The sequence below is a fragment of the Haemorhous mexicanus genome, chromosome 7 (assembly GCF_027477595.1).
Source record: "Haemorhous mexicanus isolate bHaeMex1 chromosome 7, bHaeMex1.pri, whole genome shotgun sequence".
Taxonomy (NCBI): domain Eukaryota; kingdom Metazoa; phylum Chordata; class Aves; order Passeriformes; family Fringillidae; genus Haemorhous; species Haemorhous mexicanus.
This window is the reverse complement of record NC_082347.1, coordinates 37459444-37487044: the sequence shown is the minus strand read 5'-3', so window position 1 is coordinate 37487044 and position 27601 is coordinate 37459444. Positions and strand designations below refer to the sequence as shown.

The 27601-nt window shown below is 41.9% G+C and overlaps 1 protein-coding gene across 1 annotated transcript in view; it reads right to left on the bottom strand.

The window, feature by feature from the left end:
• Positions 1-920: 920 nt before the first annotated feature.
• The window catches only part of INPP5F (inositol polyphosphate-5-phosphatase F), a 39178-nt gene continuing 12497 nt past the window's right edge, over positions 921-27601 (bottom strand). Inside the window, exons 2-20 of the mRNA XM_059852066.1 lie at positions 27150-27230; positions 20544-20680; positions 19727-19855; positions 18982-19149; positions 18612-18668; positions 17162-17360; positions 14615-14794; positions 14190-14257; positions 13621-13745; positions 12229-12306; positions 11363-11483; positions 9354-9482; positions 6862-6979; positions 6161-6359; positions 5210-5281; positions 5043-5116; positions 3705-3833; positions 2880-2967; positions 921-2428 (exon numbers count right to left, since the gene is read on the bottom strand). Of these exons, the coding sequence (XP_059708049.1) occupies positions 1324-2428; positions 2880-2967; positions 3705-3833; positions 5043-5116; positions 5210-5281; positions 6161-6359; positions 6862-6979; positions 9354-9482; positions 11363-11483; positions 12229-12306; positions 13621-13745; positions 14190-14257; positions 14615-14794; positions 17162-17360; positions 18612-18668; positions 18982-19149; positions 19727-19855; positions 20544-20680; positions 27150-27230 (3257 nt within the window). The 3' untranslated portion in view covers positions 921-1323. The remainder of the gene's footprint in view (positions 2429-2879; positions 2968-3704; positions 3834-5042; positions 5117-5209; positions 5282-6160; positions 6360-6861; positions 6980-9353; positions 9483-11362; positions 11484-12228; positions 12307-13620; positions 13746-14189; positions 14258-14614; positions 14795-17161; positions 17361-18611; positions 18669-18981; positions 19150-19726; positions 19856-20543; positions 20681-27149; positions 27231-27601) is intronic.

Here is a 27601-nt window from a genome sequence, read left to right as displayed (position 1 = left end):
TTTCAGGTGATAAATGATTTCAGACACAGTACAAGTCCTAAGACACAGAGCTACCCTAGGCCAGGACACGACGTTGTGGGGACACCACGTGCAGCCTATCTACAGTACAGGGACGAGGACAGAGGCACTGGGTCTGTCAGGGTGCTTACAGTCACAAACCACAGCACAGGAAGGTCCTGCTTCACAGCAGCTTCTGGACAAGGTCCTAGACTGGAATGGCATGGCAAGGCATTCCTGGGAAGGAGGATTTAAGAGATGTAATCCTTGGACACACAGAGCAAAGGGGATTTTTTATCCAGTTCCCAGCATGAGCAGATGCTCCACCCTGTGAGGTGCAAAGCTGGAGCTGGTCAGGAATTTGGTCTTGAGTAGATGCTGACAGCTATGCTCTAATGCAACCCTGATCTTACAAAGCAGTGCACTGGCCTTCTGCTTGAGATGTTAGTTGGGATTTTGCATCATTTTTCATACTTTGAGAATTTCCTAGCACAGAGGGACACAGTGCCTGATGGGCAGGTATCTGGCTCGTCCTGCTTTGCAGAGACAAAAAAATAGAGCAAATTGGCAGAGTTTGGAATTTAAAAAAAAAAATTAACTGCTTTAATATGGGCAAGAGAATTCAAAGACATTTGCTTCATTTCCCCTCAACTCAGAACAAGTGAGGGAAAAAACCAATCTACAGAAGAAATTTGCACTGCAGGCTTGTGGGTATTTCAGATTGGGTCTCTAAGCTTTATCTATAATGAAAGTGTCCCAGGATGTCTGGAAAAAAAAGGATAGCAAAGAAATCTTACTTTCTGGTTAACATACTTAAATTCAACAAAAACACATCGGTTCCCATTGTAGAGGCACAATTCAGAGAGCTGCATCTAGAACTTCATTGAAAACAAGTAAAAATACTAGTCCAAAAATAAATAAAATGTAATTTACCGGTACTTTATTTTGCTGGTGTAGTGCAAGGTAAGTAAGGTCAGAGAAGTGCAGTATCATCCTTTGAGTATAAATACTTTCTACATAATTCAGAAGAGCTACAAAATTAGTCTCCAAAAAATAACTGTGCAACACATCTAAGACAACATGCTTATTGAATCCCAGTGTCTAAGCTACCTGTTTAAATATGGTTTATACAGGTTCTGTCTCACCTGCCTGAGGGAATTCTGAAGCTTGGTCAGAACCAAATTCATTTGCATCTCTCACTGCTTGTAAACAAATTACCTAGTATCAATCCCAGTATCCAGTAGCAGTTCATGCCACAATAGTCCTGATGTCATTGGGTTATTTTATTAGAAGCCACAGCTAGAAGAACACTTCCCAAATGAGCAACTAGATCTGAATTATTCGCGTCTGGCACTGCGTAAACATTTCTCTCAGTTCTTTTTGTTTGATTTCATTTAAAGCTTCTGGTTCCGCAGGGCTCTTTTGGACCTTTGCCACAGCAAAATTAATCCCTTGAGTCAATCCTGCCTGGGTGATGTTGGCAACCTGGACCATGGAGCTGCGGATTTTAGCGAAGGGAGACACGGCCCTGCTGCTGCTGCCGTCGGCGGGGGAAGGAGTGGTGTGGAGTCCTGGCTCGTGGTTGCCAGACACAGAGCCCGGGCTCCTGTGGGATTTACTCAAGTCAGGCCCACCGACAGCCAAGAGCTGGGGGTTTGGCTCAGAAGACCGAACATCCAGCTTCGATGGCCTGGAAGGAACGTCTGCAACAGCTTCAGCCTTGGCTTCTGCCTTCTTGGCCGTGCTCCTGCCGGTTTGGGTCGGTGCGTGATGGGGCTCTTGAGGACCAGCCTCAGGCTCCAGCACATCGCAGCCCTTGCTCTGGGCATCCTGCACGAACCTCTGGCAGTACACATCCATGGGCTTGGCAAGCTCCAGCTCTGCGCTGTCAGCAGCAGGCAGGGCAGCGTCCTGGCCCCCGGCCGGCACGGCCACGCTGAGGCTCACGTCGGTGCTGCTCAGGGACTGCGAGCGGCTGCCCAGGCGCGGCGCCGAGGCGATGATGCCGCAGCTGGGCAGCACGTAGTCCGTGGGGCCCATGTTCTCCAGGGACCCCCCCAGCTGCCCCTCCTCGTCCGACTTGGAGTTGCTCAGGAAGTCATCGGAGTGGAAGGAGTCATTGTCTGAGGCTTCTGTGTCGGATTCGCTCGGGGCTTTCGGATCGACCCCTGGGTTCTCCAGAGTTTCCAGGCTGCTGTCTGACTTCCAAAGATTCACTTTCAAATTTGGCTTTAAGAAATTGACTTTTACTTCAGGTTTGGCAAAGCTGCCCAGCTTCCGAAGGTTGCTGATGTTTACGTTGGATTTGGTTTGTTTCACCTTTTGATTGAGGGAGGAGAACTTGCTCAGTAAATAATTCTTGCCTTGGGCCAGGGACCCTCTGTTCTGAGACCGAATGCCAATGATGTCTTCATGAGGTTTGCTGCTTCTCCTAGAAGAGGAAGAAGATCTTTAATGTACAATCAAAGCACCAAGTGTACACTGTCTTCCAGTCTATTTCTGTAACAGAAATGGGCATTTCAGTTCTAAGTTACCCTTTTCTTACATAAATAATAAATTTAATCCTTTTTTTTACATAATAATATTGTACCCATGTAAGCTAATCAAGCTGAAACCAACAAATGAGGGTTGATACAGAACAGTAGCCAAACAAGGGGAGCAGGCAGTTTCTGCAGCCACTTTAGTTTTTGATGAAAAATGATTTGAATTCTCCATTTTTTAACCCTTTGTGTATACTCAGTAGCCAGATTTAGCAAGTATTCACTCTGCAATACCTGTAAAAAGAACAATGTTTTTTGCTACACTTTCTACTCAGCTGAGAGAAGCAGCTGAGTTAAGGGGAAAGGTGGGACACAGAAGGATCACATCATTTAGGTACTCACCTCTCCAGCTTCTTCTCAATAATGGGCACATCCATTCCCATTGCTTGCTTTGTGATTCTCAGCATTTCTGCAATGCACTGAAGAGTGTCTGAAATCCAAGCAGCAGCCTGTCAGACCCTTAAACACACCCTTAAAAGCCCGTATTACACAATCTACAAAGAAACAGGTCTCATTTTAACATCATTATGTTTGGTTTTATTGCTTTTTTTTCTTTCACCCTGCAGAGCAGTTGTGCCCTTCAAGCTGCAATTCTGATTTAAAGCTTACAAAATAAACGTAAAGAATAAACTCTCCTTCAGCCCTAAATACTCAGCATGAAGCAAATCACTGCCACACTGCCTCATTTAGGGAAGGAAGAGAAGCAATTTTACTTATTCTAATCCTTGCTGACAAAACTCAGTGCTCCAGGTATGAAGTGATATTTTTTTCCCTTGTTAGTGTTTGTTTAATCTAGTTAAACAACAAGCAAGAACATTTCCAGACACTCATTTCACTAAAGAAATCAATTTCTTTCCCCCTTTAGGAGTTAATTTTAACTTCATTTTCTAAGTTTTTGGAGCAATAAAAACTTGGACAGGGAAATTACTCAAGTTCTAGAGAGATGTTTTACTTTAAAGCTGTATCTGAAACTTTTTTTTTTTCTATTAGAACAGTAACATCTGAGCAGTTTTTTTAAACTGTTTTCCCACGTCACACAAGACGATTTTATTGGAGTGGTTTGTGAAGAAGGATAAATTTTAGGAGCAATGGAACAAGTATTTTTTAGAGAAGCACCAATACACTGGATACACTTCTATGTCTAAAACTTCTACATAGGACACAAACCTTTTCCATCTTCTTCTGGGCTGCGAGCCACAGCCCTGAGAGTGTGAAAATATCCACTCATTTCTTTGTATTTGTAATGCAGCCTCATGCAAGAGAACTTGGGTTTGCCAAAGAGAGTAGGCTCAGGCCCTGAGAGAGAAACCAGGAGAAATCTTTAGCAATCTTTAACCAAACACTGAAAGAGATCCTGCAGAGCCTGCACCTAAGGCTATCTAGTGCTGACAGTCTTTTTCAGCCTAAAATGCTTCATGTTTTCATAAGAGCAGGACTGACATTTTAAATGAAAGACTTTCACATTAACTAAACCATCAATACCTTACAAAAAGCAATTAGAGTCTCTGTGTGTCTGTTACAATCCAGACTGATAGTTTATTACAGATCACTCTTTCAAATAGAAAGGAAAATAAAAGCTTTACACTTTTTACATCCTGTGGCTCTTCTAGGGAATTCTCCTGCAAGGATTAAAGGGAAAGCTAGTATTTTTATCAGGGGGATGTAATTGAAATTTCAAGATTTACACCAGTACTTCAACTCTTCGATGCACTGCATAAGCTACAGCATTAAATGAGGTGTGGATGTAGATGTTGGACTCTGTTCTGTGCCTCAGGACACAAATCTCCACAATACACAAGTGAGGGAGACCTTTCCCCTGAATGCTCAGAAACTGCACAGACACAGTGAAAGTTAGTCAGGGGATGATGAAATCACTGTGTGTTGTGTAATGGAGGATTAAACTCCATCAGGAGGCCACACACTCCCTTCTGCCCAGTTAAATCACCTGTTTCATGATTCAAAGACATCTTTCATGCTTCCAGCAGAAAATGCTGGATTTAGCCTGCAGATGTTATATTCTACAGCAAATAAGTTAAATCACCATAACAAGGTGCTTTTGTAATAGCATGTTTGTTATCAGCCCTTGAGAAAGAAGTTTTATAAAGCTGTGAAATATCTGAAGTACAATTCTGAGCCAGCTGCTGTGTTTGGATCAAAGGAGGAGAGCCCTGAATGCACAAACCCATGACTCATTACAGAAGTTGGCAAAATTGTTACTGCCATTTGATAAATAATGAAATCGGTTTGGATGACTCCGTGGGTCTTTCAGGAGTTTGAAAGAGGGAAAATTCTAGAACCCTTCCAGTGATCAAAGCTTCCATTTCCAGCAGCAGGAAGAGCCTGGCAGCTGTTACCAGCCAGAGGGGCCATTTCTGGGTGGGGTGCCCAGGGTATGTGCCACACTTCAAGGACTGCTGCTTCAATACACTTGTAGGATGCTTTGATAAGTGCTCAAGCAATTGTTAAGAGCATTCCAAAAAAGAAACAGAGTGACTGTTTTCTTACCTATTTCTATTTTTTCCAGAGCTTCAAGGCTCAACCTTTGGTACTGATTCACTTTGTCAATTTCATCATCGTAACTAGAAAAAAGAAACAGAATTTAGTGCTTCCTGCTAATCTAAAGCAGAGCTACTAAAATAAACTACACATAGTAAGGGAAAGTAGTAACTTACTAGGCCACATAATAGGCAGAATTTGAAAGTAAAAGCAGCACATCTACATCCTTATGAGTGGCATCGATGAGACTGAAGGGAAAGAAAATAAATACAGGGTAGAAGGTTTTGTTTGCAGAGCTGTAACCTGTGCCCAGTGTGTTCTGGGGACAGTCTCTAGGAGCTGAACACAAGTTACAAGAAGTTTCAAACACAGTGTGTTATCAAATCCATGTAAGCAACAGTCTCTCTCAAACCTGAAGTTACCTAACAGCTCAAATACGTCAGCAGAAGGTTCAAAAATAAATGGAAAGCCCACAAGCTATTAAAAATGCTACCAGAGAAATGGAAAAATACCTCAGACTCAGTGAGGGTGATGAGTCTGTGCCCTGAATTGAATAGCTGTCATAACAACCTGCTCTGCTATTTTTAGATGCTGAAGTTTAACCTGCAGGAGATCTAACCACTATTTTTCTCTTGCAAGCTCCTGAACTCTGAACTTGATAAAAAGTGAAGTTCAGAGTTTATGCTCGTTACTCTCCACAAACAGAAATGCAGACTGTCCAACTGCTGACTCACTCCCCAAGGATTCAATCTGATCAGTTCAGTTACACTTTCCCTATAAAGCAGTAAGAAACAACAGCTCCTCAAGCACTCCCTTTTAACCACCCTTAGTTCCACAAGTTCTCTTCATGGTACCTGCCACATTTTGGCAAAATTAACCACATCCATCCCTTTCCAGATGATCTCTCAAAGGTCATTCCAGAATGCACCATTTTTATGGCACTTTGGGAAAGGCACATGTTTAGAGGATTTTTCCCTTTACAACTACAAGTATTCAAACCCTTCAAGCACTCTTGTCCTTTTCTACAGAACTGTCCACACATCAGCTCTCAAAACCTTTTAACATCTGCAGTAATTAAGAGAGGTGTGAGAGTAGCAGCTGATCAATTTTAACTTTGTTCAACAAACCTTGGGTCACAGTCAATGAGTGCCCACCCTCCATGGAATTTTTCATCATCTGGCAAGAGCAGTTTCATGTAGCTCTGCAGCAGCTGGCTGATCAATTCCTGGTGGCTCCTCAGGTTCTCCTTGTGCAGGGCTTCATGCTCCTTCTCTTTTGTAAATATGGAGTACAGGTCCTCTGTCACAGGGATGCCCTGCATCAAATCTAAATAAATCCCAGGAAATATCAAGCAAGACACAGTTAAAAGTGATACATGGCAAGAGTTTGTAAATTCCTTCCAAATGCTGCATTTTAATGATGCTCTTGGTAGTCTTTCTGAAGAGAATATTTCCTTAACTGAAAACTCAGAAGGTGTAACTCTACTTTCAATGGAAAACAAGAGTTCCTCACAATTTTAAGAGATACTTGCTACATAAATTTAACTTTGTCTTAAAAAAAGAAGAGATGCTACAAGACACTTAGTGCTAAAATGAAGCTGGGGCAAAGTCTCCAATGAGTCACACAGCCTGCAATCCCTCTGAATTGAAAGTTGCCCAAATTCCAAAAGGAGACTGTTCCTTACAGAGTCCAGTACAGACATGTACCCCCCACAATGCTTTTAAGCAACAGGAGAAAAAAAAAAAATCAGTCAGAAAGACGAAACCATTATGATTTAATAATCTTTTCTAAAGACCACAGCTCAGCTGGGTTGAAATTGTGCTCTTACCTATGACTGCTTGCCTGTAAGCATCCCTGAAACGATTCAGGTAGTATCTGTTTGCAGAGTTCACTCCATCCTTCATCACCCCTGCCAGCTTTCTTTCACCAGTCCTCGTGAAGTCACCCTGTCACACACAACATGCAAATCTTTACATCAAAATTTGGAGCAGCAGGCTCAGCTGAAAGGATTTGGCACTCTGAAATTCAGAACTGAATAGATGGCAACTCAGGAATTATCTTCAAGTAACTATTTCATATAGAAGTTGAAAATAATGATTTTTTTTTCAAAGAGCATCTTCTGGCATTGACTCTGCAGAGAATCCTCTGGTTTTGACTTTCAATTTCAGTAGGAAATTCCAACAGAACACAAATCTGGACATATAAGCCAGCTAACATTGAAGCAGGACTTTCAATGCATCAACCACTGTGATGCTTCAATACCTCCAAAAGAAAAAATCCCTTTACTTTTTGGCCTTTAATGTAAAAGGAACACAACTGGAACAGTAGAGAAGACTGAAGCTTACTGAAAAATGGTTTTCATCTCACTGCTTTTGCTACCAAAACAAGACAAACATAAGACACTGGGGGAAAGCAGCACATATCCTCACAACCTCAGAAACAAAAGAAAGTTTCTAGGCCATGGAAGGCTTAGAATTTGAATAAAAAGTTGTTTTTGCAGTTATACTTCATTAGAGGATTCTATTTTCAGAGACAAAATGGCACAGAGCATTTCTAAAAGCCACATCAACTCCTATGAAGAATATTTCAAGTGCGTTTCACTTTCAAATTAAAATAAATACCACAATTAAAATTAATTAATTTAATCCATTAATTCATTTAAACCTCAACAGTGAGTGGAGAAATCTTCCAGCAGAAGGCCTGAAAATTTAGATCTATAAATTGAGGTCTGCATTTCAGATTTAAAGTTCAATATATTCAAAGAAAACCAGCATCTCAGGCTGTTTTTTGTATTCTTTTTTAAATATTAGTGCAATCAACTAATCAAAGCTCAGTAGAGATATTTAAAGACAGATTTAAGTGTTAAGCATTTCCATAATGATTTTTCTTAGGCCAAATGCAAACACTACTAAAATTTGTTCCACCAGTTACACCAGCAAATACCTCAAATTCTATGATTTTTCAAAGCAGTAGAAGTACAGAGCAAGGAGTTTCATGCTTGATCTTGGTAGACAGAGTGCATTACAGCTAATTAAGAAGAGTCCTTAGAAAATACAGCTAATTAATATCTACACAGCCTGATCTCCAGAACTTCAGAGTGTTCTTTAAGTATTGTAACTGCTTAGAAGTACTATAACCATGATAAAATATAAATGGATGTAATAATTAATATATCTCTCAAACTCTTATCCCTGCTGTGGTTTTTGTTGAAGAGAACAGAATGCAGGTGAAGTGCAGGGAGCACTCAGCTCTTCTCTGACTCACACCAAGCACAACACAAAACATTCTTCCATTGCAAAGCCTCATCTCTCCAGAACAAAACCACACAGAGCACTTGGTGAACTTTTAAATATCTGTCTTAGGCTGGAAATGCAAGATGTGGCTGGGGTGTGTGTTCTATCCCCATCTGTCAGAGCTGGGGCAGTTCTCTCTGTTCATGGGGCAGTTTTCTTTATCTCCCCCAGAGCCAATCCTCCCTCCAGGAGATCTCTGCTGTCCATGGCCAGGGAGTGTCCCTGCAGGGTTGATCAAATTCCAGCATCCCATGGGGAGATGCTCCGCCCAGGGGAGGAGCCAAGCATTCCTACCTGGATCCAATCTGCCCTGGGAACAGCCCAGCAGCCTTTGCCCACTGCATTCCCAGAGGAGCAGCTTTCTCCTGCCCTGCATTCCCAGAGGGAGAGCAGGCCCATCTCCAGCAGCCCTGGAGCTGCAGAGGAAAACTCCCCCCTTGTGCAGGATCCCTGCTCCAGCAGAACCACAGCTGGCACTGCAGGAGGGCTGAGCCCCCCTGGGATGGGACTGTGCCACCACCCTGAGCCCCCCTGGGATGGGACTGTGCCACCACCCTGAGCCCCCCTGGGATGGGACTGTGCCACCCCCCTGAGCCCCCCTGGGATGGGACTGTGCCCCCACCCTGAGCCCCCCTGGGATGGGACTGTGCCACCACCCTGAGCCCCCCTGGGATGGGACTGTGCCCCCACCCTGAGCCCCCCTGGGATGGGACTGTGCCACCACCCTGACACACAGGGCTCAGCTCCTACTCTGACTCTGTGAGTGGTTTGTTTTGTACTACTGAATTTGTATTTTTAATTTTCCTATTAAAGAACTGTTATTCCTTCTCCCATCCCTTTGCCGGAGAGCCCCTTAATTTCAAAACCATAATAATTCAGAGGGAGGGGTTTTACATTTTCCATTTCAAGGGAGGCTCCTGCCTTCCTTAGCAGGAAACCTTTTCAAACCCAGACAATATCCCAGGGTTTTGCAGTGCCCATGAGCCCTGCCATCCCAGACACTGCTGGGGCAGAGGCTGCCCCTTACCTTCAAGGCGGCCGTGCCCGCGTACTGCCGGCTGATGGCATCGCCGTTGTTGGCCCACATGATCTGGTAGATCCTGTTGCACTTCACTGGCAGAGGCTGCTCTGGTGGCATCACACCCAGTTTTTTGAGCTGGAATTTGACACATGTATTAATTCAGTGCCCAAAGTGAAAGTCACTCTCAGTAAATGGAAAGGCTTGCCAAGTGTTTAATGGTCAGATTTTGTATGACGGGGGGAGGAAGCCATTGTGCTGATCTGTCAGATTAGATTAATGAATTGGTGGTTTATTGCTAAACATCACATCACTGGAGGCAGCAGTAACATTAATTATGGATGTTAAGTCAATCATCAAAAAAATTAGCTGAAGGAAAACAAGTTACTGTAGATTCTCAAGATACAGGAGATTTTTCAATAGAGAACCATCAAAAAAAAACAGATATCACAATTTTAAAATAAACAAGTTAATATGTCTTCTATTGCAAAGGCATTCATGACCTCAAGGGTTTGAAAACAAATAAAACTAACCTCTTATGTTGGTTTATTATGAGTGCTTGCACATTTTGGACAGTTACTGTTTGCTACTGATACTAGAGTAAGATCTCTCCCTCTCAGAACACCCAGTCCTACAGTTTTCCCCAGATAAGCCTTGGGTACAACACCAACATCAGGCTTTGTACACCCACTGGGTGGGTAGAGCAGCACATACAACTGCAATGCAGTCAATAAATGATAGGGATAACTTGGAATAAATCATAGGAAAACTTCCATTTACAACTGAAACCAAATGCTGAAGCACTCTTTGCAAGTTAGATGAAAATTAACACAGAGCTGCTCATTAACTCTGAAAGCCCTCTCAAGTTTCCAGATGAGAGAAAGCAGTGGTTCCAAGGAAGAAGAGTGATGTACATGTAACCCTCAGTCCTTCACTCCATCCCCTGACCCTGCAATGCTCAGGGCATTTCTCAGTCATTAATGATTCCCAAGTACTTCAGCTCCAGGATGAGAATGATGCAGCACATCACAAGCTCACACTTCAGCAATGATTTAGCCTCTTCACAACAATCTGTAACACCCTTGTTTTTGCAAGAATTGCCTTGGAACTCAAGAGTTACCCTGGATAGAAACCCTATTCTAAAATAATGACTGGGGGATTGCTGATCCCTCCCCTGGTCCTCCAGCACTCCTTCATCAGGAGCTCACAACAGCAGATCACAAAGAGGAACTGCCAGGTACAATGGCCAGATCCAGTCACTTTTCACCCTAATGAAGGACCCACTTCATCCTCTCTCTTTCACTTTAACCATAATTAGGTTTGCTCATTTTGGGCTGTGACTGGGGCTTTGATGTTCCAGTTACAGGACATGAAGCCTGCATTAGGTCTGTAGCAGTACTGTGTCAGGGAATAGAGTCACCACTGAGCTTCTAGAAAACAAGTGAGGGCCAGAGCAAAGAGGAAAACTAAAGTACTCTCAGTCTGCTTGGAAATCCCTTCTCTCTACAGGGAGAACTATTCCACAGCACAGCAGTCACAGCCATCAGGGCTATTTACACCAGGAATTAATTATTCCTCTACACATAGAAGAGACAACTTATCTCCCTGCTTGCTGCATCACAGTATTTCACTTCAAAGCTTCTAAAATAGCACCCAACTTGTTAGATTTCAGTCCTTTAATATCATTTCTGTGAGGCACTTGGGGGAGAACGTGTCTTGTTTCTAAACTCTGTATTCCCAGATAACTTAAACTGAAACTACTAAATCCAAACAAGACAATCCTCTCCAAGTTGTGGACAGTCAGTCCTTTCTGAAGGAGGACAGAAGGAGGCATCACTGTTCTGTAATTATTTCAAGTTTTGCATTTGCATATATCATTCCTCTCGGCTCTTCGAGTATTTTGCAAAGATTTTTTCCTAGAGGTCATTTTGGCATTTTTCAAACCCCCAGATTTCTCTGTGAACAGCAAAGAAGGTGTGAGCACTCAGCAGCTGGCAGAGCCCCTCAGCTGTACGTGCCTGCTGCTCCATGACCACTCTGGCAATGGCAGCCTGCACCACGTTGGTGCGGTCCAGGCAGTCCATGCAGTTCACCCGGAAAATCCCCTCCTGCTTGCAGATCACCCCAGCCTGGTCAACCCTGCCAACAGGGAGAGAACAGAGGCACACTGAGACACTCAACATCCAGTGTCATTCACCATCTGCTACACACAGTAGAACATTTTACACATGGGGCACTGTTGATAACCATCACCATGCACTCACACCCCAGCCACGCCTCACGCTGAATTAACTCCTCTTGTTCCAACTTATCCTCCTCTTTAATCTAGGCTGGATATCAGACTTAAATCCTACTGAGGCCACAAGCTTGAGAAGCAATCAGATGCTGAATTCAACTCATGCATACATAATACAAACTCTCAAGAGCATTTAATTTCAAGAACAGAGAAGCCAATGATAATGACAGCAACACAGAACAATAGGGAGCAACTGATTGAGGCTGCAGCCACACTGGTTACCCAAATGTATGAACTTTAATCAGTTCAAACTAATGGCTGCTTGCTGTCAACAGTCAGGCTGCCATCCTAGGGTTTGTGGGTCAAATACAGAGTGCTTCACATTAAATGTGAGCGACCCTAAAAGTGTGAAATGCAGAAATGCAGTAAACCTTGGGCAGGAAACAACACCTGAGAATTTCTGCTGTCACATGGGTAGAACACCAACACTTCAGAAGACAAAAACTCTGACAAACAAGCTGGACACCAAAAGAGAAATATATAAAACATATTGGTTTGGAGAAAATGAAGGCCTCTGAATATCTACTCTTTGCTGGGGTTTTCCTCTACAGATGTTCCCTACTAGTCTAAAAACAGTTCAGTACCTACCAGCACCACTTCATGTCAAGAATAATATCATGAATGGCATCAGTCAGTGTTTGAACATTTTCAAACTTCATTCCTCGGCTGAAACACAGAATTTCACAAAAGTTAGTCTGAACTAGAGCAGTGACTTTACTTAACAACCTTATCTTATTTGTACTGTTAACAAATATGGTGTTTTGGCTAAATGAGAGAGACAAGCATTCCCTCCTGCAATGAGCTTTAAACAGGAGCCAAGATTCAGAGCTATTTTGCAGTACAGTTCAACGTCCAAATCCAAGGCAAGAGGTTAAAAGATCATTAAATTCTCAGGACTTAGCATTTTTTAAAGCTGCTTCCATTAGGAAGAGTAAGTGTGCAGCTATTCAGGCATGTGCAACATTCTGCTCTCATTTCAGTCTCAAGGAAAGTAACTACAGTAGATTTGGAATTGGGATGGTGAGTCCTGCTCTGCCAGTGATTGTACAGAGAAAACCAACTAGAGACACATCCCCCCTCCTCCCCTACCCCATCTGGTTATTTTTTCAGGATTGTTCTCAATTCACTCCTGCTCACAGTGCAGAAACAGTCCTGGTCACTACAGCTGTTTGTAGGAGAAAAGTGAATGAAGGAAAATGAAAATTCCTCTAAACAAAAGATTAATTATCAAATCCATCCAGGGTGCCAACGGTCCTACAGAACTCTCAAAGGCCAATACTGCTCTGAGAGGGGTTTCCCTTCCCACCACCCCCTCTGACAGTATCTACTGATGCCATACCCAGTCAGCCAGTAATGCTCTCCCAGGCCAGCTGCAATCCCTAGATTAGGTTTGGAAGTGAAGATTAAACCAGTTTAGACCTCACACAAATGCAGCCTGCTTGAGGGAGCAGGAGAAATACATGCCTGTGACAGATGACATGCTTGGGCATGAGAGCATGGCAGCATCAGAGGGCAGTCATGAAAACAGCAACTACTCACACTGGATTAAGATAAAATCCCTGTATTTTATATTGAAATAACAGCATCAGGGTCCTGAAAGAACCCATCATGTTTTTATAGAAACAAGCAAGAGAAACAGAAATAGAGAATTAAAAGCAAAATGCTACACAGCTTGAGAAAGCAGGTCAGCCACAGCTTTACACTCATGGCATGTTTAAGGAAACTCTTAAAATGTGTGACAATTATGCTTTGCCCAACAAGTAACTGCACATTTAACAGGTCAGGGACACAACATCACAAACAGCAGTGCTTGCTTACCCAAGTTTTAAATTTTATAGTGCTTTAATTTAAAAACTGTATTCTTGTCTAAAAAAACAGTGTTTCATGCAGAAGTAGAAATAATGAGTCTTCTCCTCATTTATACTGGCCTCTCATGGCAATAAAAAAGATGCAAAGTGACATTTCTAAAAGGTTTCTTACCAGTGCTCATGGAAGTCAAATGAAACATAAGTCAGATTTGCATTGTTGTAGAGAAGAACTTGTTTAAGGTAAGCATCTCCAATAATCTTCTCTCTGCCTGTCTGGTCCACCAAGTTAATAATAACCTGTTCAAAAGTTTAAATATTTAACACTCACCATCTGCTACAAAACTTGCTTAGATTTACACCATGCAATAACAAATAGCTCCAGAGTTAAAGATTCATAGCAATCTTGCTGAAGTTACAGCCTTTGAGAGATTGTACCTGAGACAAGTAAGCTCCAACAGTTCACTGCCTACACAAACTTAAATACAGAGAAGCTCTGAATGCATAGGACAGGTACACAGAAATCAGTTTTAAACATTGCCATAAGTTATTGCTTGGTTTTACTGGTTATTTACAAGGGTATTTGAAAAATCTAAAGTAAAATTCTACTTATGTACCAACCTTCCAATTTTCAACAAGCTTCTAAAAAAACCCACAACACATCACTAAGAAAAACAACCTAAAAACATTAACTTTCAACCCCTGCATTTTCATAAGATTACTATTCTGTCATGTAGCACTCACCTGCTTTTTGTAATTTTTCAGCTGCTCTTCAAAGTGTGCACGAAAACAGGACACTGTTTCATTTTCACCTACAGTGTTAGACAGAAGCAGCCTGTTCAGCAATAAATCCTGTTTGATGTATTAAATCATGCCCAAATTTGTACTCTAAAAAACTAAGATACCTTAGCTTAAAGATAAGAGCACATAGTACAAAATTACTTTTAAAGGTCTTTCATTAATTTGCTCCGCTTTAACGCTGCTGCTATAAGCACGTTCTTGAATTTTGCTGCATTTTGCTTTTTGTGCAGAGGAGATGGGACAAAAAAATTAACTTTTAATAAGCCTGCTTCATCCTTCCACACATGCACCACACCCACATAAACATCTCTTCCCTAAGAAGAGTTCCAGGGGACCCTGATTTTTAGGTTGTTCACCCAAACACTTACTCTTGTCCAGCCGGGGCCGTGGGTTGTATCTGTATCCAACCTGGCTCCAGAAAACAGGCACAGAGCCTCGTGTCTGGATGTAGGAAAGGGTGTGATTGTGGACATGGATCAGCTGCTCTGTCTCAACATAATTTGCCACGTTTCCATTTTTATCAACACCTCTCCGCTTATACCGCATTCCTGGGGGAATGAGAATGGTCAAGTCACAATAAAGTGTTTGCCTTAAACATCAATAATTTATGTTGCTGGTTTTGACAATGCTAACCCAAAACAAGAGTTCTAGCCCAAATCCATTAATGGTAGAAGTCACTCCAATCCTAGTTTATTCCTCAAAAGTTATTTTGACTCTATGGATAAAGTTTATTTACTGATACACTATGAGCAGCAGAATGTCAGCTGACAGGACAGGGCAGAATAAAGTCACAAATACTTCAGGTCCATCTTAAAAGACACATTTTCTTCCTGTTCTGTCACATTTAGCACAAAGTTTTACTTTAGTGCTCAGTATTTTCCATGAACCTAAAGGCCACTTTTACGGGCAGAGGCTCCACTTCTCACAGAGATCCCACCAGCAGCCCAAGAGGATTTGCACCTTCCACAAGGCAGAAGCTTTCCCCTCTTTGTTTTAACCTGTGTAACCAATTCTGCACATTAAGAAGAGATACAGCTCCTCTGCCTACAGTTTTATGCCTACCCAGCTCTGAACTGCTCATTAAACAGAAATGTGTTTGCATATCCTTGACTCAAAGGAGAGCACATCATTGTTTCAGAAGGGATGCAGGTGGTAGCAAGGGACAGGGAAGGAGCAGGAGAGTTGGAAAAATATTCAAGGTCATGGAAATTCAGTTCCATGTCTGGAAGTAGCACTAAACCAAATTTTTGAGCTGAACCTTGACAGCACACACAGGAAGAGGGAAGGGAAAAGAATGTAAAATACCTACAATAGGGATCTCTATAGAGAAATTGTCAGAGCTTTTAATCAGACAGGGAGAAAATTCTACACAGTTTATGCTCTGGACTAGAAATCAGATGAGCAATGTGATACTCATAGTAAGAAGGAATCAATAAGAAATTTTCCCTCTAGAATTCAGTTGCTGTATCTGTGTAACAATTTAATAAGAAAAAGGCAGACTACAAACTAGGTACTACTCTGAAACCCCCAAGTATTTACTCCAAGTTGTTCTGACAAACCATTTTCCTTGGAACTGAATTAAATGCATCAAAGCGAGCTGTGGTACAAAGCTACAGTCCTATAGCAGGGTAAGCTCAACAGGTTTTTTTTTGGGTTTTTTGACACATTAAAAACCCAACTGTGTAAGAAAGGAGTTGGAGACATTAGAGAGTGTCTTCATAAAAAACAAGATGGACTGAAAAGCCTGGAGTTGAACAGGATTTATGAAGCTGTAAAGGGATTCAATCTTTCTTTCTGAGATCCTAAGGACAGGGAGTAATTTCTGTTTGTCTTGCTACTCTAAGGCAAATAAGGTACAAGACAAAAGCATGGTCACATTTCACACCTTGCCCCTAACAAACATCTCTGGGACACAGGCATGCACACACGTGGCTTTTCAAGCCTCTCCAGCTGCTGCCAAAGCCCTCAAAGACCTTTGAAAACTTAACTCCCATCCAAGCCTACCGAAATATATCAGCAAAGAGTTATAAGCAAGGTCCTAATCAGGGGGATCTCTGCAAGAATGGAACCCTCCCTCAGGAATGTGACCTCAAGGATGCCTTCAGTGCCCCAGAGCAGAGTGAAGCTCACTGGTCAGCCAGCCCAAGTGGCAGCTGCACAGTGCTGTAGGCACTGCAGCCTCTCCTCTCCCTCCTGCCAGCAGGGAAGGCTGCAGTGCAGACTGACAGGGGCTGGCCATCTGCTGAGCAACTCAGTGCTGCAACCCTGCATGCTGAGAATTTCAGAATTTCTGTGCTGACAGCAGGCTCTGACCCACAGGAGAGCACTGCAGGACCTGAGGCTGTGGAGAAGCTTCCAAAATGGAATGACAGAACTGGGATTGTGGGTGTGGAGTTTGGATAGAAGTGTGCAATGTCACAGGGTGGAAAACTTAAGAGTTTAAGGGTTTAGAATACAGTAATATCTATAAAGCAAGATGGAGTTTTTAGGATGGGGGCTGATCCTTCTTCTTGACCTTCTTCTCCATGGGTTTGGGTGGTTTTGTGCAATTGGATAAAAAAGTCCCCATTGCAGGCCATGGGTGGTTGGTTATTGGGTTAAAAGCAAAAATAATTTATGTGTCATTTCTTAATTAGACAGTTTATCCTTAAAAGGCCTTGTAGAGAGAGAGATGGGGCTCCATTTTCAGTTTGTTGGAGTGAAGTGCTGCAGAACTCAGGGTTTGTGGCACTGTAACAGAGACCAGACCTACCAAACATCTGAGTCCCAACAAGAAATACCATCTCACCCATTTAATCCTGAGCTTGGCAGAAAAAAGAAGCAAAGATTGAACAACTCAGGCCTGTCCACTTTCACCAGCTGCATCCCCCTGCAGTGCTCAGAACACCCCCAGCAGCCTGGAGCTGTTTGCCTACCAGCTCTGTGCCGACTCCGGCGGGAGATGAGCGCCACCAGAAACGTGGGGTGGATGTCATCGACACAAGAGCATTCCTGAGGAGGAGTTTCAGGGCTGCTCTTATCATCATCAGAAGATTCACTGTAGTTTACTACGAGTTCTTCAATTTGCACAAATCCTTGAATGATGGGGATAATCCAGAAGTCCACTTCAGCATTCTGAAGGGTACAAAAACATTTACTTTCCTGTTGGTCCAACATCAGCTACAATTATTTCTGCCATTTCTCATGTTAATAAAGCAGTTGCTCCACGTGCTTTTCATGCTTTAATTTTTGCCATATCCTTATTTCTGTAAGAGACAGCAGCACTTTTCCTCCATCAGTCACAGGGCTTTTAAATCAGGAGGAAGGGAGAAAGCAATTTTTTTACCTAGTTTCTGCTTTAAGGCAGTTTTAAAACCTCTGTGTGGACACATACTGTATCACATCTATACAGGAAGGTAGATGTTAGCCTGTTTTCAGCAACACATAACAGTATAAAACTTCATATGGCTAATTTAGTCCTCAGGACAATTGGTTCATTGCACCCTAAAACATTGGTTTCTTAAACAGAACTGAGATCCAAATTCCCCAATAACTCAAGGTTATCCATTTATATCTTATAACATGAAAAATACAACTCATTAAACTCCTGCATTACACACAACTTTTCACAGAGGACATATGTTTACCCTGCTGTGACTCCATAACCATTTGTTCATGTATAATTATCCATGAAAGAGGAGCAGGGCATAAGGCAAGATGTGTGCTGTCACCCCTAAGGAAAATTAGACTTGGCCTAAACTGGCACACAGGAGAAGTTAGTAACTTAGTCCTTGGTCTAGGAGGTTAATTTAAAATGATGGAAGGTCATATATTGAATAGAGTGGTGGCTTGCTGTTTCTTTATGTGCTCATTTGCCCAGAAAACGTTTTATTTACTCTGGACAGATGTTCAGAACAACTGCACTGTTCTGCACTGTTTTTACACTGATCAGCTACTGTGCTCAAGGGGACAGAACGCTATCCTCCACTGTGGAGGATCAAAATCTTATCTCAGGGAAACTCTGGAATTCAGAGGTTATTTCTTTCCTGGCTCCTCCTCATTATTAAGTTCAGCTCTGTTCAGAGATAATCCATTTCACATAAAAACACAGCTCAACTTTACCTTCAGAAATCAGCACAAACACACCACACCAAGTTATTCTACATTGCTTTATAGTTTTCATGTTTGATTTCAGCTGAAGTTCCCTCCTTAGCAATGACCACAGGCTGGCTGGGGGCAGAAGGCAGTGCCAGCTGCTCAGCTACAGAAGGCACAGCCCTGATCCTGACCTGTCTGCCAAGCAGGTTTGTAACCAAACCTCTACGAGGCCTTAAGCAAACATCTCAACTAAAAAGAACTAAAGAATGGTTCTCAAATACAACTCACATCAATGCTGATGAGATCTTCAATCATGTGCTTGTTCCAAAAGAATCTGTCATCCACCTGTTCAGAAGACAAAAGGGCAGTTTTTGCAGTATTACAAGTTAGGTTTGGCAATATCTGTGGGAAGGACACCAGTGTCCATCAGTTTATTCACCACACCTGCACAGACAAGTCAGAGCTTTAAATAAAACACTTCAGGTCATGCTGCTGCAGCCTTTTGTTTCCTTGCACCTGAGCTGGTTACAGGACAAGGTGTTCAGCTGCTGTAAAATGTGACCAGCCAGGTTTGGACCATGACCATTAGTGGAAGCTCATGCCCCAGGTGGAAGAAAGAAACAAACACAAACAAACACAAACAAACACAAGCACTCACTTTTCTCCACAGGGGCAGGTTGGTTTTCTCACACGCGCTCTGCCTCTGCACAGAATTAGTCAGGTCATAGCTCAGGCTGTAGTAAAAGGAGTCTGAATCCATGAACATTTTGAACAACTCCTCCAATAATCTCTTCTCCAGTCTCTCTTTCTCTTTGCTTTCTCTAATCTGAAAGAAAACAATGGCTCTCATGTCCTTCTCTGTGAGTGAAAAAGACTCCAGCCATATTTTCCACTTCTAACCCAGGAGGACAAACACTTCCCCAGGGATGAGCAGGACCTTAAAGCTCCCAGAAAGGAAAAACACAAGGGACAGCAGCCTGAGAAATATAATTCTAATTTTAATAACTATTGTTTTGACTTCCTTATCCAAGTCATTATTGGTTAAAAGCAGTTAGATGAGACTCTATGGTGTTCTCTGAGGAACCAAACTTTGTGTCCAATTCTATACTATAAGAGATACTTATGCAAAGCAATTTCTAGAAGTTTAGAATCTCACTGGAAGCAAATCCTACTAAAAAAGAACTCTATTAGCAACTCTGCCAAAATTTTGTAATTACAAAATGAAAAAAATCACAGAAGAGCCACAGCTAAGTAATCAAAAAAATTAAACTGGGCATCAAGACAGTAGCTCCACATTCTGCAATTTTTTAAAGGTCTTTGTATTCCATTTGATCATCCATCAAAACTTTTGAATTATAAGCTCAACATTTTGGAACAAAGAAGGAAACAGTAGAAAACTTTACCTTCTTTTTATTTGGAGCAGACACATTAGATTTAATTTGAGTAAGAGTCTTCAGCAGGAATTTTGTGTCATCTGGGGACTGTGTTATCTTCTCTGGCTTGTTTATCCCAAAATGGTGCTTTTTACAAAGCTAAAATAATGACATTGAATTAAAGCCAGCATTTAAATCCTCTTTAGAAAGGTCAGAGAAAACTTAAAGTTTACAAAAGCAAGATTTTGATGTCCACAGACCTAGGGGAGACACTGAAACAGAGGGGGAACATGCAGGTTTCCATCTATAGCCTAATTCTCACTCTTCTATAAGGCATTTTCTCCTGTGATTGTGAGACTCTCTGCCTCAATTTGACATGACTTGAGTACCCAGACCCACCCCAACTTCCCACTAAATTAAATTAGCACTACTTATTTTTATTTTTAATTTTTCTTCCTTTATCCATTCTCTTTTGGGGAAAAAAAAATTGCGACATTTTAAGTAAGGGTTTCCCTTCAAGCCAAGTTATAGAATTAAGATTCCAAAATGGAATGAAAGCAAGAGAATCCATTAAAAACTATACTTGCTCCTGATTCAGTAAATCTTATTCTTGTGTGGTATTCCTAATGATCTTTATGAAATTTAGGTATTATTTTGTTGCAATTTCCCTCCCCAATAGAACTTGTGATTTCTGTTTAAAAAAATATTTTTAATCAAAAAAATAGTATTTAAAAAAGCACAAAATATTCAAGATGTTTGCTTATACCAGGAGAAAGAGACAAGAGGCATTTGACTTTAATTTCACTGAAGCAGGAGGGGGACAGTCAGTTCCTTGGGATGGCCATACCTCCAGTTCCAGATCCTGAGGTTCTGTCTCAGAAAGTGGAATCACTGCAATCTTGGTTATTTTGCACACCTCATGATCCCCTGGAAGTTTGCCAATCAATGCTTTCTGACGAATTAAAAGCAGCCACCACGGTAAATCTGGGGAAAAAAGAGATCAGTAGATGCTTTTGTTTGTTTTGAATTTATTTTGATTAGTGTGCCAGAAACCATTTGACTAGAAGAACCCAGTGAATGATGATTTGTTATTGTGTTTTGTTATAATGCAATGCAATAAAATTTAAAAAAGACTTTAAAATATTTATTCAGTCTCTAAGATAATAATGAGATTAACTATTTCACAGACTTATATTAAAGTAACCCATGCTTCACCTATAGCAATGAACAATCTCTAGGATGATGCACATTCCCACTGATGGCAGCACAATTTGGGGACAGCTGGAAGTCAAACACCAAGTTAAGAATTTCCCTGTGTACCTCCTGTCATGTAGCAAACAAGACAGACACAGGTAACACCTGATTGCAAGATTCATGAGTGAAGAAATCTGAGGAGCAAACATGGACTGCACCACATAAAGCAGTTCACATGTGTTTAAAGGCTCATGACATCATTCCTGAAGAGCATAAAGTAGTGGAGAAATTAGTGAGATAATTAATGAAGATATTGGTGACAGGTGCATTCCATGCACACATCCAGCCTACAGCACTTGCAGCTACAGCACCCACACTTTACTGAGATTGGAAAACACAGCAAACATTCCCACTGACTGCTGAGGAGTGCCTGCACATTCCCAGATTCCAATCCCTTGGCTAGAGCAGGAGTTGCGTGCTGGGCTTTTAGGAGCCAAAAGCAAAAGTTCTGTCAAGGGAGATGGAAAGTCCTAGAGACAAACACAGACACTCACTACTTCTCCCAGCTGAGAAGCAGCCAACTGAGTTCAGCTGAAAAGGTGACATAAAGACATAAAAAGCCTGCTGTGATAGACTCAAATATCTCCCACACTTGTGATGGCAGAATGTGTCATGTATTGTGCCTCTGAATACCATACACAGCCTTTGAAAAATCTATTTAGCAGCTCTACAGCAAGTACAAACCCTGTTCCCCTTGCTCAGTAAATTCCAAACAGTATTTTATCCTCTGAATGCTCAAGAAAAAACACAGTAAACCCCAGCAGTTCCTTTCATCTAAAGAACAGGAATAGTCACTGCCAAGAGACGACTGTGTGCTGTGACACTGCACTCCTCCCTTGGATTCTGCATTACTGCCTTTAAAAAAAAAGAGATATATTTGTGTTAGGTATTAAGAAGCCTTTAAAAATTTCAGATCCTCATAACTGTAGACAGGGTGTGAGAGCCAGAAGGTGCCTCCCAAAAAGGCAGGAGGGGAAGGGGGATGAAGACATGCACCAGTTCTTTAATATGCACAGTCCTGCAAAGGGAGCCCTGTGCTGCTCCTGAGCCCTGCAGCAGAATCCTAATCTCTGCAGGATCAGAGACACCTCAGGTCAGGAGGGAGCTCGGGGTGTCACCCTGATGGAGCAGAGTCAGCCCTGAGGCTGGAGCAGGGCTGCCACAGGAACAATCCAAGCTGTCCCACAAGCACAGTCTCCTGAAACTGGTCACAGGACACCAGACCAGGAGAGGAGAGTGACAGCAAATGCCATTCAGTGATCCCCAGTGACCATCAGGTGCTGGAGCAGCTCCCCTGTGCAGCTGTAGGAACATGCCTTGGAGAACTCCTGCCTTTGCCCCAGCATCCCACCCAGCAGCCAGGGGAAAAGGAAGCTGAGGAAAATGACAGATTTTACGTAACAGTGAGAAGACCAATGAACAGGTTAAAAAAATCCTTTTGCAAAGGAGAAATTGAAATGCTGCCAAACCCACCAGCAGCACATAAAGATGCTTATCAGTTCTTCTGAAAGGATCTACCCTTTCTATGCTGATTTCCAGTAGGCAAACCCAGCAGTGTCTGCAAGGCAGGGCAATCCAAGCCTTTACAAGGCATCCAGGAGGGATTCCTGCTGGGCAGTCCTGTAATCTCATCTATTCCCACCTGCAGAAGGCTGGCCACACAATTTACTCCTAGGAGATCACCTGTGCATGTCAACAAACAAAACAGATGTCCTTCTAACAAAGGCAACCATCTAGAGCTCCAGTGAATTAATCAGTAGGGTTCTACTGGAGATTAGTGTAAGGTAAAGGCATTTCTGAGCAGATAAACCACAGGAAAAAAAAACAGAAAAGGAAAAAATCTCTGCCCAGTCTTCCCCCACCTATATTAACAAATCCTGGTAGCTGTAAGCAAGATCTTAGGAGCTTAATACAGACAAGTGAGTTGAGTAACCTTTTGTCATTTTTTAAAAGGCACTGAAATGTCATCTTGGTGTACACTGCAAAACTCTTTGTATTATAGCCAGAGCCACAGACCACTGAAAGAAAACAGGAATTCCCCAGCAGATCAAAAGTAAACAGTCAGGAAGTAATTATGCAGATCAAGTATGCCCTGAAGTAAAAGCTTTAACAATAACCATAAAAGCAGCACATTATAATAGCCAGCAATACCTAAATAACTGAATCCCTAAATAGAGAAGGTGCTCCTGCAGTCAGGAGGAAAAAAGCAGTTCCACAGATTAGTGACTGCCTGCTCAATGTGTGAGGCATGGTGTGCACTGCAGAACAGGACAGCTGCATGCCACCCCAGAAAAGTGCACTTTTCAAGTCATCTCTCAGGATATAATGTTCATTTTCAGTGTTTTATGAACTAAGGCAGAGCAGATGGTGACAACTAGTTTGAAGTATTGCATCCAAAGGAAGCTATTACCTCTCATTCCTCACTAAAATGGAAATTTACTCCTCTGTTGTTCCAACACTGTCAGCACAACACTGCTGTTTTTCTCTTAACACTTCCCCAACAATCTAGCATTTACTTTCCCCCAAATGCTTTTGCAGTAACTTTTCATAAACTGTACATGAGTTTATTGCAAATTCTGCTTTCTGCAAGGATTTTGATTTTAGCCAAGAAATTCTGTGCCACCAATTTCATACTTTTTGTTACTTGAACAACTTAAAAATTGGCTGCATGCAAAAAGAATGCTTTGGGTTGTTGACTGGATGAAATTCAGTTATAGCTCAATAAAGAGATTTCAGAGCAGCCTGTAGTTTCTATCAAGATTCAGAGGCATGCAAACAAAAAAAAAGCTGGGGATAAGGAAGGAAGAGCTCCATTCCCCTCCTGTTTACAGAGTCTGTGGACTCTTGCCAGCAGCTTTAACCTGGGTCTTAATTAACCAGCACTGGAACACTCCAAATGAATGCAAGTACAGACACTGCACTGCACAGGGGTGTGCTTTGACCAAGAAACACAAGAACCTGGGGCAGAAATGATTGTGGTAATTGGTAATTGCTGGAACTGGTTAGGAAATCCAGCTTGGGTTATAGTCAGATATATTGGAACAAAATTCAATTTTATAAAGCAGATCCTTTATGCAAGAGATGTGTTTGCCTCTATAAGGGAAGATTATGCAAATACAATTTTAACTGTGCATCTTACCAAGAAAATGTGCAATGATCTGTTGCAGTAACATCTCCACAATGCATCCTAAACCCCTTTTCCTTTTATTCCCATTGTTACTCTGCATTTTCTTACAAGGGATAGGCCAGAAAATGGTAAGTAATTATATTCTCACATTCTGATAACTCAACCAACATTTTACTGTTTGGGTTTGAGTTCCCCACACACACACACACACAAAACTAAAGTATCTGAATGTTTAAGAAAATACACTTTGGGGAAGAAGAAAATATTGCTTTAAATAGATTTGAATCTCAAATATAAGTGTACAGTTATGTTCAGAGGTACTGGCCCCCTCATGTCCAAAATTCTTTGAAGAATTAAAAACTAAACCATGTAATATTGGCTAGCTGGTTTCTATGAGACAGCTTCCCTGTCACAGCAGCTTTCCTACAAATTCTCCTGTATGAGGCAAGCAATAAAACCAGCAAGATTAAGAGTAAATTAAAACCCATCCCTAGTTACAGCTCATTGGCAAGGGTATTCCAATGCTAAATTACAGACAGCCCATGACTGATTACAGGGACATTTCAAGGTCATCTGAGACAATTCCAGCAGTCCTGCAATAAACAAATCTTTCAAGAACACATGAGGATCTATGTCCAAGACATTCAAGTGCATTCAGGCTTTGTGACAGCTCTAGAGTGCACTGGTAGCAACTCCAATACTTTAAAAGGCATTTGAAGTTCCCAGCGTTTGTGTGTGCCAAGGCTTTTTAAAACCTCTTTTCAACAACAGCTGCTAACAAGGCTCTGAGCAGGCCAGGCCCAAATTCACCAAATGAGCTTCAAACTAATTTTTCTGATCCTGATAACCTGGGGGCAGGGGAGAAGAAATCAGAGCAGCAAGTCCTCCTGTTGCAGGTCAGGCATTTCACCCACTCCTGCAACAAAGTTCTCCTGCTGAGCCTGGACAGAACCATCCAGCAATGTTAAATATTTATACAACTTCTCCTGATAAAGTTTCCAGGTGACAAAGATTGATACAAGAATAAGTAATGAAGACAGTTTACTGTTACAGACTGCTAGATGATTCAGCCTGAGGATAACATCAAGCTACACTGGAATATGATCAAGTTCATTGAAAATAGCAGGTTTGAGGAGAGCTGTGTGAGACACCTTGTCACTGCAGCCTGATGGATGACACACATCAGGAAATGGCAGCAAATTCCAGGAGCTCTCAAAAGAAAAGTAAGGATAAACAGCTGGAAGCTGTCTTTCTTCAGCTATTTAATAGTAGAGAACAAGACACCATTTATAGGACAGTTGCACCACTAAATACCAGAATATGTACAACAAAAGGATGAACAGTTTGTGATGGTGGCAGCTGAACAAGGCAGAGACAAAAGGAAACACTTCCACTGACCTAAGGAGCAGCTGAGTGGAATTCCTGGATGAGCTTAATTGATTCAGTAGCTCTATAGGACACATGGAAAGAAGAGATATCAGGCTTATTACCTGATAATCTTAATTTACCTGACAACAGCAAGATGACACCTGTTCAAGTATCACACTCTGGGGAAAGTTTCAACTCAGATTTCATAAGCAGAGGAAGCAGCTCACAATAAACACACATGCAAAGATCTTCAGTTGCCACAACACACTGAAAAACCTTCCAGAAAGCATTTGAAGTCTTCCTTTTCAAAGGCTTTTATAACTAGACTCCCTAGAGAGAGGGGGGAAGGCTTTTGTGTACCCAAGGGCCTGGTTTTAAAACACCACACCCACACAAACACAAAAACATGTGTCAAAACCAATCACTGAGCACTTTCCCACAGCAGAAAAAGGTTGGAAACTGGAGTTCAGCCATCATTCATCATGGACAGCACACACTGACCAGCACAGACAGCCTGGATGAAGAGAAGAGAAAGTGAGATGGCAGAGTCTGAACCACTTCATAGCACCAGATCTGAAAAAGGATGGCTGAATAAATCTGGAGAATGAGCACAGACAGAAATATCAGGTGAATTCAAAGATGAAGTGACTAGAGGGAGGACATGAGCATGAACTTCATGGAGAGGAGGGCTCTGAACTATTACTCCCAGAAACAGGACCAGGGCTCACAGCACCTATGGATCCACCCACAATAATTCCTAGGATTTATCTGCCCTACACTCATGCCAGGGTGTCCCAGTCCCTGCTCTCCATCCCATAATTGCCACCCTATGCAATCTGTTTCTATTCAAGGCATCACAAACATCTGATCCATTTCAGCACTTAATCCAACCTGCCCTCCTGGAACACACTTGAAACTTTACCTGTATTGATCATATTGCCAGGCTCTACTTTAAATGCAGGGTGCAGGCACTCACAAAAACAATGGCACACAGCAAGGGTTTATGGCCACCTTTCCTACCTGCCAGAGCTATCTTGCTGGACAAAGCTGCTATATATCAAAATAAATACTTATTATGGCTACAGGAATTTGCAGCTGATAAAGCAAAATGAGTACTGAGCTTATTTTACAGGAAAACATTACTACTATCAGTTAGAGACAAGCTTATCATTAAAATAACAATGAATTCTACACCTGTTTGGGTTTTATAGCTCTGCCATTTAACTGCAAACAAGCTTCAGTGTTCCTCTTGCTTTCAAATATTCCTCTACTAAGGCAGCAATTATTCTTCAGGGTTTTATATAGCATTGAGAATTCAGGCCTTATACTTCTGTAAAAGTTTCCTTTATTAGTTTTTGTACTGTACCACAGGAGAACAGGAATCTCCTTGAAAGGATTATTCCAAAAGATTCAGGAATTTTATAAATCTCACATGGAGATTCAGATAGAACTTCAAATACAAGTTTCTACCATTTGTGAATGAAGATCTCTGTTTTTACAAGAGAGTGCCAAACCACAGCACATTCACAGGAGAGCAGAGTGAATTTGCATGTGCAGCAGCAACAGAACCACCTTGACAACTCCATTTGGGGAGTCCAAAGAACACCACACTGCTCCACTGGAGCTGAGCAGTATTATTTGTAATATCACAGAGCTTCAGCAGTAAACAAATAAAAACCCATCAGAAGAGAACAAAGCACAAACCTGTATGAAGCTGGACTTTCCCAATGACTCCCTCTACCAGGCCCAGACAAATGGGGTTCCAAGCCAAAAGAAGATCAGTGGCTGCAAAAAAGAACAAAGCTCCTGTTTTTAAACAGTAAAACAAACAGGACAACTAAACTGAACAGTCACCCTCTCCACTTTCCCCACCTTAGAGGGTAGAAAATGTAAAATAATTCCAGCAATAATAAGATGATGTACATGTCCATTTTTGCTTGCTACCAAGTAGGCTATGAAAAAATGACTAAGTTTCCAACATAAAGCCCTACCACAGATATTTTCCACGTTTTTGAGGGGGAAAAGCAGCTTCAGGCAGCAATAATTAAATTCAATGAAGGTTTAATTCTTCTCACATCCACTAGAATTTTTGACGTAAGCAAAATTTTGCATGGCTGTAGTGAAACTGAATAGAGGTCACTGAGTTACCAGCACAG